Below are 8,978 nucleotides of genomic sequence, written 5' to 3'. Positions count from 1 at the left end.
CCTGCTGAGCCTTTTGCATTTCATTGATATGTTTTGAGCATGTGCAGCATGTGTTGTATGTGGAAAGAAGAGTGTCCACCTGAAGGCTGTGGGGGCCAGGTGCCTAACTTCTAGTGTCAATCAAAATGCTGTACACTCATGATGTAAATCGCAGTCTCAACCTCTAAAATGAGAAATCAGTAGGTGTGTTGTGATTATAGTGTAATACCACCAATATGGTTAAGCAAGTTTTGAATATTAAATCCCAGCTGCACAAAAGGAACTTCTTTTGTGAAATTAGTAGCTTTCCCTGATCCAAGTTTCCTTGTTAGACAATTCCCTCCACAATAAAAACCTTTGCTGCTTGTGTCAATGAATCAGATTAATATTTTAAAACATTTAGCGTAGTACCTGCAACATTACAACATAAAAAATAAATAAATAAACCTACTGCACAGTTCCCTGGTTTCAAACTTTGCAGATTCAGGGTTCACTAAGAAGTCAAATCTCTTTTTCCTTTAAAATAAGACAACCATATAGAATAATAGAGTTCTCTGTCTAGCATACAAACCCATCTGGAAAGAATTTAGTCTGCAATAATTGTGGGCATTTGATTTAGCTTTAAATCCCTGTAGGTAATCCAAATATAAATTTATTGGGGTGAGTTTATCCCCAAACCACCATTGGATCCAATGTTTTAGAGATGAATTTGGCCCACTGCACTAAAACTAGAGCCTGCATTGTTTCTGTTGCATCAGGATATTATTACATGCTATAATGTCTGTCATTATGAGTAGACCTTTGCTAGAAATAAAGTCAATAGAAACAATACAGACAATCATCTGAATCACATTTATTTTTCAGACCTTTAAAGATTAGTAATTCTTTCGTTATGAATATGTTTGACTGGTATCTAAATCACTCAGACAATGCTGGTCTAATTCATTATTCTGTGCTCATCTGAGATAGTTTTTTGTTTAAGTGAAATTCTTTGCATTTCACATTCTGCTTTAAAAAAAATTCAGGAGGCATTCAGCACATAATGTGAACAATGCCATCTGTCTTTTTCTTTGTAAAATCTTCTTCAAGATAGCCCCAATATGCCTACTGCTTTCAATCACTTAAAAGGCAGTAATTCAATTATATCATTCTCTATGTAGGAAGTGCCATTGCTTTCAGTCCACTTCCAGTCCTGACACAAGTGAATCACTTTGATAAGATCCCCTTTTTATTTATTTTTTTTTCTGAAGAGACTAGCATAAGTAATGATACCAGTGAGAGACCAAGGACAAAATGACCATAATGGGTTTTCTGTAGGAAAGGAAAACATGTGCTATTGTGATTTATCATGTTACTTGGGAAATATTTTTCCCTGGAATTTATGCAGTAGCCATGCTCTCTGAGCAAAGGGCATTAGCAAGTATGAACGTGGTAAATTCAGACAAAACCTTCATGGAACCTCAGATTTAAACAGGTACTGCTACCTAGATTTCTTAAATGGGAACAGAAGGTCAAAGCCACTTCGGAAATGTGCCCAGGTCATATTCATCTTTGGTATAATGCCACCTACTTACATGGTAACACGCTGGGAATGTGTAAGGTTGGATCTTCCTTGCAAACTGCTATGGCTTATCATGCAGATATGTCCTCCTATTTAAAAACTGTTTGAGTGACTCCAATGCTTGGTGCCACCAGTGAGGCGGGGGCCTGGCAGACATGTCTAACCTCCCAGAATAGATGTGGCATGAGATCGTTAGTATCTGTGGACTTCCTGCTGCAAACTGGCCTCGACTCTGATGCTGAGAGAGCATGGTTACAGCTGAGCTGTCTCTGGCCACATCTATCTCTTGCTCCTGATTTCAGAAAAGTGGGAGAGCACCAGATGAGGTGGTCATGTCTGATGGGAAAACTTGTTTGAAAGGACCATGGTGACTTTTTGAACCCAGAGTGCCCACTCAGCACAAATAACCCCAGCATTTTCAAATTTGTGGAGAGTTCTGGTCTTATATTCCCTATCTGACACCACATACTGGAAACACAGTGGGAAGTTCACTCTAATTCATCTGCTGAAGAAGCAGTACCATGCAGGTAAGAGGTGATCAGCAATGTTAAAACACTGCAGGGCATTTCCAGCAACATGCTATGAAGTAGTCCTTTATTAAATAATTTTGAAGCATCTGTGTGAGAAAGCTGTGATCTGGGCAGAGAAAAGGAAGCATGTACACTGTATTGAACCTAATGAATTAGAATGCTGTTTAGGATGTTATTGATACAGTATTTTGTTTCATTTCACAGAGAAAGTGTGGAGAGCCTTATCCAAAAGCATTCCTATGCCCGATCCCCCATTCGAACCTATGGAGGAGAAGATGATCTAGGAGATGACAGCCAGGCAACACAAAGCAGAGGTAGGCAAATGTGCTCAGGAGGTAAACTGGTGTCCTAGCTATGCTTGAGAAAAGGAGGACCACGGCCAGTACTGTATTACTCTGAAGCATTTCTCTGGTGTGTCTCACTGCCATGAAGTGCTATAATGAAGAATACTTGTTACCTCCTGGCTTTTCTGGACATCTGATATGCCCATGGCACTGGTGTGGGTGGCTAGTTCAGGAGGCAGCTCTAGAGATGTCTATACAGCCTTTGCCAGCAGAACAGTTTCCTCTTCACGATGGCTGAAAAACAGGCAACTTCATTAGTGTGGTAACACTCCCCATCCCTTGGCATGACTTACTAGCTGGGGCTCAGCACCATTTGTAAAGTACCGTGTTGATGTACCATCTGCTGCCCCTCTGGCCGCCTGCAAACAGAGGGATTGCTTCTGACCATCTTCAACCAGCCTGTGGTTAACTTTCTTTACTTCAACAGGAAGAAAAGTTTATAGCTCCCTAGAAAATTGCTGTTGAATTGTTACCTTTTAGGTGTCCAAAAGGTGCCTTTCCTGCTTGGGCTATTTACCTCAAATGCTTTGTCAAATGGTTTGTCTACTTCAGCAGTCACAAAAGTAGTAGCAAGGCATAATTGTTCTTTCTGGTGTTACTCGTTGGACAAATTGCATCTGCCATAATTTGCCACTAGAAATAGATCTCAAACCCATCCTGTGGGATTGCTGACTAGCAAAAACTTGTGTTGCGTTATACTCTGTATGTTCACTCCGTGACCGGCCTGATATGCAACAGCCACTTGAGGTAAAGCAGTTCTATCTGCTTTCTGACTGGCAGTGCCCTTGTCTTGTCCTCTAACTTCATACACTATTGCTAAGATAAGAGCATTATTTCTGGTCATAAGCTCTTTGGAATTGTGCAGGGAAAACACACTTATTTTTAACCACAAGTTGCTCTTCAACAAAATGTTATTAGGTGGGCTTGTTCATACATATGTCTATAAGAGCAGTTCCTTTAACTGCGGAGTTTCTGCGGAGTTTCTGGAGCGACTCCTCAGCTGGTGCGATGCCATCCTTTCACATACTTCTGGGGGGATTACCTCACTTCATGTCAGCTTAAATCCTTGGCCAGTTATTGTTGAAGACAGCATTAAATTTTCCCTTGCCAGAAGAGCTCAGAGCAAGGCACCTTCTCTCCAAGAATGACATTTCTCCCTGATGCAATGTCCTCCTTTGGGAACGGTAAAGTCAGCAAGGGGAAGCTCAGTATGAGAATTGTCCCTTAGAGATTTTCTTTTCTGAACAGTATTTCTAGGAAGGTGTCATAGGAGGAAAGAATAGTTTACTAAAATTAATTTAATGTATGATATATACAGGATACAGTTTTGCATTTGCTTGCAGTATGGCAAAGGAGTAAGTGAGAGAGATGAGGTGTGACAGCCAACGTTTTTCTAACCTGGGAGCCATATGCTGGCATAGGGCATGATGGTTTTAGGCAACCAGAGGCATGCACAGAGGGTAAAACTCACTGCTCTTGCAGATGATTACTTGTACTGCCCTCACTCTCTTGTTTAGGGCTGGTGTTCTTAAATAAGGAAATCCAAGATATGAGGAGAGAAGTAATGATCTTATTGAAACTCCACAGAAATTTTTATTTCTTTTGATGCATTTGAAAACTACCTTGCATGCAAAATTAAGGGGTGTCAACAGATGAAAGTTGACAGTCAAATACATACACGCTGCTGGGTAGTGTGTGTTATAAGCTCTCTATGGCCTTGACTGACTCAGAAGTACTAGAACACGTTTCCTGGGTGCTGGTAAATGTGATATGTGAGGGTTTTTTGGAGTACTCTTTCAATTAGAGACCATTGCAGTTGGAGAAGGAAAAGACCCTTACGGAAGTTTCTCATGAGAACGAATTGCATACTTTGTTCTGTGTAGAATAAATAAAGTCTATCACTGCTATTTATTTCTAATTACATCCAGAGCATTCTCATCTCAGCCAATTTCAGCCATCTAAAGATGGAAGTGGCTAGCCTTCAGTAGTATATTTATCACAAGAAGTCTGTTTCCTAAGGAATTAATGGATATGAAATATATAAATCCAATTAAAACTCTTTAATTTGTTACGTCTGGGTGCCTGTGCTCCACCATCCACACACAGAGGATTCATAGTAGCCACACGGACCAGAGCCAAATGTAAACCTTCTCATCAAATCCAGATTTGCATCCTACTTTCCCTGTAATGCAATGATGCTCAGATATCCCCAGATTTGTAAAGGGTTTTGCTCTGGTCTGTGTATCTGGTGTTATCCTTATAGTTTGGCTCTGGGTTCTAATTTCCCAGCTGTTAGGGTTTGGTTTAGTGGAGGGGTCAGGATTTGGTTCAAGTCCATTGACACAATTTCTTTTTCCTGTCACTGGGACATTTTACTTGTCTCATTAAGCAGAGGAGGAATTAATCAAGAGTAACAGTCTTTCCAATTTGAGAATATATTCCTAAAGAGAATAATGATTTTTTAAAAATAACAATTTGCATTTTTCTTTCTATTGTTTGCTCATGTTTGTCTCTAAGTATGTGGCTATGACTGGTCAGTATACATGTTCCAATAAGCTTACTTGGACAGATAGATGTGATCATATGTTTTCTTTTCACAATTTGGATGAACCTATCTTCTATAATCAGATTTATGAAACTAATACCTCTTGTAAAATTTGTTCTTTCAGAATGTTTTGCAATAGAGGCTTGAAATTACATTTTGCCAAATATTCGTGCCAGTAAATTTATTTCTTAGAGTTAAGAAACATTTCCTCAATGGACTAAATTGTACAAGAAAGAGAATACAGAAGGGACATGAGTTGAATCATTATTTGAATAGGAATAAAAAATAAGAGTGTATTTATACAATTTTATTGTATTCCCCATTTCTAGAAATCAGACGATCAGATGCATAGAGGAACTGCAGAAGTGAAGGGCAACATCATTACTAGATTATTAAAAAATGGTCATATATAATTATAAAAACAAATTATTCATTGATTTCCCAAAAAATTCACTGTCAAAATAAAATAACTAATTAGTTCTAATTTAAAAATACAATTTTTTTCCTTTTTTCTGATTTTGCAGTCTTAAGAGAGAAAGTATTTTAAAGAGGTGGATGATTTGTAAAAAGTATTTTTGGGACTTTTCAGATTAAAAGAATACTAAAGAAACCACTTCTGTTTGATCAAAAGTAGATACTTACCCTGGGAACAAGTTTTTAATATTTTTTGTGCATTTCACTTAAAACCCCACACCCCTTACTACGATTTAGCATTAGTGTTGTTTCTTACAGTACTGACACAGTTGGAAAAATAACAAATGTTTTCACACTTCAGAATTTTTTGTTCTATATTTTGGAAAAAGTTATGTTGAGTGAAACACACAGTGTTGACACGTTTTACTGAGGTTAAAAAAAAATTAAAAAAAAAAAGGAAAACTTGTAGTGCAAATTACATTTTTCTGCATTATTGCCAGACTGAAATTTTAGGAAAAAAAAACCAGTTCTACGGAGGATCTGATGTAAAGAGCTACAAGCATGTCTTCAAAAAAGGGATGTAATGCAGTGAGGTTCCATGTCAGAGTAGATTCTTCATTCTTTAGTGATCACATTGGAAGTATTTCCAATGACAACTTGTCATTAAAATTAGCCTTGCTGTGAAAGACTCTTTCTCCCTTTTTTGCTGTTTTACTAGCTTTGTGTGTTGCAGTGCAAATATCAGGCATTCTCTCTCTTTGCTTGCAGGGTCAGCCTTTACAACATCTGATAACCTGTCCCTCAGCTCCTGGGTTTCCTCCTCAACCAGTTTTCCTGGATTTCAGCATCCACAGTCTTTGAGTGCCCTGGGTACCAGCACTGCATCCATAGCTACACCCATTCCTCACCCAATCCAAGGATCTCTGCCTCCGTACAGCCGCCTGGGAATGCCTCTTACACCCTCTGCTATAGCCACCTCCATGCAAGGTAGTGGCCCCACTTTCCCTTCCTTCCACATGCCTAGGTACCACCATTATTTTCAGCAGGGTCCTTATGCAGCTATCCAGGGACTGCGTCACTCCTCTGCAGTGATGACGCCGTTTGTATGACTGACATAAAACAAGAGAAACACAAAATTTTAAATGTTCAACTTTGGTATGACAAATACAAGGGACCTTCCTGAAAGGCCTGTGGCGGGAGTGCTGAACTCGTAAAAAACCAGCTAAGAAAATGCATTATGGATATAGATTCCTCTGTTGAGGGATCACAAGAAAAGAGCATGCAGCTTGGAGCTGCTCACAGATCTATGTGTAACACAGCCAAAATGGATCCCAAAGTTCCCAGGATTTTTGGTTGCGTGCAGCTTGTTCCAAAGGTGCATTATACCTAATGGAAAGAGATTACTTTTATGCAGCAGTGTACAAAATAACTCTGTATAGGTCTTTTTTCATATGCTAGAAGATTCTGAAAAAGGCAATACTCTTACTCATTTTCATCTCTTCTTGTTACTGATGAGCATCTAAACAGAAAAAAATGTATTGCTATAACTTAGAGCATGTTTTAGGCTATTTTAACCCACATTTGCTGGGAATGGGACAAAGTGGAGAAGGCCACTGCCCTTTTTTAAAAGACTGACTTCTATTCACCAAACACAGTATTTCTTAGTTGCCACTATAATCCCAAAGAGAAAATTATTAAGTCTTTTTTAATTTCTCTCTTTCTCTGTTTCTTTCACAAAACACTTGTCAGTTCCAAAGAAGAACTGTGTTACAGGACTGTAGCGGTAATGATGTATTCTGTCCTTCAGTTTAAAAAGAAGTTTGTCTTATATCCTAGGAGGGGCAATTTAACTGTCTGTTAAGGTACGATGAAGGAAAATGTTGATCTGGGAAAATCTGTTACTTAAACTTAGAAATCCAAGATATCAGATCTATAAATCAGTGTTTGTTTGCTGCTGTGCTTGCCATTGAAGACCTGTTTCAAGCTACAAATACGTACCAAAGTAACTGAATTTCAGGATAGATCAGTCTATAGAATCTCTAGATCAAACTATAATCAATGGACTGGGATAAGATGAGTGGTGTTGCAGTATCCTTGTAGTTGTTCTCATTTTCTTGGGTTTGGTCATGACTGTTATTATACAACTGCTTTGGCCAGGAAAATGAGAGTGATGCTGTCTGTTTTTCCATGTCCCAGTGGAATGGTGGAATTTCCTTGGGAAATATTAGTGCAGAACTTCACATGTAAATTTTTTTAAATTCATATCTGACTTTTTTCAGTTAGTAATTAGGGTTCTTTTTCACAGTACTGTCCACTTTTTCTAGTTTGTTATGTCTGATGCGACAGAGGAACTGTAGAGAGATAAGAAAAAATGACCTCTCTGCAGAGAGCTAGCATGAACCCTTTGCACTGCTGCAAAGAGTACCAGTGCGATGCTGGTTTTCTGTATGGCGGGAGCTGGGATTTCACTGTAAATAAGAAGTCAACACAGAGTTTCTCTGTAGAGTTGCATCCAAGTTAGAGACGATAACACATCTATGGATAAAAAAGAACTAGCAATCCAATCTCTGTAGAGCTGGAACACAGAGTAGAAAACAGAGTTTTTTTTGGCCACTGTTCTCTACTTTTGCTCAGTGTGTGTAGGTATCATATGGTAAGAAGCCGAGTGCAGTGCACTGAGTCACCTACCTCCCACCTTTGTGAAGTGCAAGGCAAGTCATACACTCTTTTTTGTCCCACTGCCTCGTCTTACGTGCCCAATCACACAGAGCAATGACAAACTCCCAGACTTTTCCCAGTTTGCCAGTACTTGCATCCCACAGATAAGGGGCATCTTTATGTGTTTCTCAGTAGCTGAATTTAAAATCCTGCCAAATTGGCCATTTCAATCACCTCAGCTAGCTGCAGTATCATCGTAATTTCCCTTTACTCACTGTTGGACCTGGTGATAAAAAATGACCTGAGGCAACTTGCAACTTCTGTGCTCTATATGTGAATGAAAATGAACTCCTAGTTGCAGTTTCTGGGTTCAGAGCTACTAAAAGGAGTTACATAAACCAATATAATAAGCTGAGCTCTGTGGTATTTAAATGGCTTAGAATCAGACACTGAATTTGGCTTGATATATCAAGTTACTAGATTTTGCTCCAGGCTATCAGATTCAACTGAAAGGTCCATGTTGCAAGGTTGTGTCTACTTATGACCTGTTTTGATATAAACCCACTGTTTCTTAGGAAATTAGATGATACTGGACCCACAGCAACATAACTCTTCAGGTACATATGATTCCATACAAACAAGAATTTCAGTGGAGATTTGGAAAAAAATTTTAATCCCTCTCCTTCAGTTTCTTGACTTCTGTCAGAGTTGTACGAAGGTCCTATGATGGCATGCACAAAAGCCTTTGGCAAAATTCTATTATTTCTTCTATCTGTTTCCCTCTGCAGCTCCATTAACTTATCTGGAGTTTCAGGGGATATGGTTAGGCTCAGAATTCAAGTCAGTAGCTTTAATGCTGATACTTCCATCAGGAAAGGGGCAAGAAAGGAGGCAGCTTTCACATGAATTCCGAAATAAGTTTGGAACAGACAGGCTGATTTGGGCAT

At 39.0% G+C, this 8,978-nt stretch overlaps 1 protein-coding gene across 1 annotated transcript in view; it reads left to right on the top strand.

The window, feature by feature from the left end:
* TBX20 (T-box 20) overlaps positions 1-6,482 on the top strand; it is a 33,018-nt gene extending 26,536 nt beyond the window's left edge. The window contains exons 7-8 of the mRNA XM_010188410.1: positions 2,275-2,384; positions 6,142-6,482. Coding sequence (XP_010186712.1) covers positions 2,275-2,384; positions 6,142-6,482 — 451 coding nt within the window. The remainder of the gene's footprint in view (positions 1-2,274; positions 2,385-6,141) is intronic.
* Positions 6,483-8,978: the final 2,496 nt, after the last annotated feature.

Source organism: Mesitornis unicolor, unplaced genomic scaffold (assembly GCF_000695765.1).
Source record: "Mesitornis unicolor isolate BGI_N332 unplaced genomic scaffold, ASM69576v1 scaffold28887, whole genome shotgun sequence".
In the NCBI taxonomy this organism is placed as follows: Eukaryota; Metazoa; Chordata; class Aves; order Mesitornithiformes; family Mesitornithidae; genus Mesitornis; species Mesitornis unicolor.
This window is presented reverse-complemented; position numbering and strand designations above follow the sequence as displayed.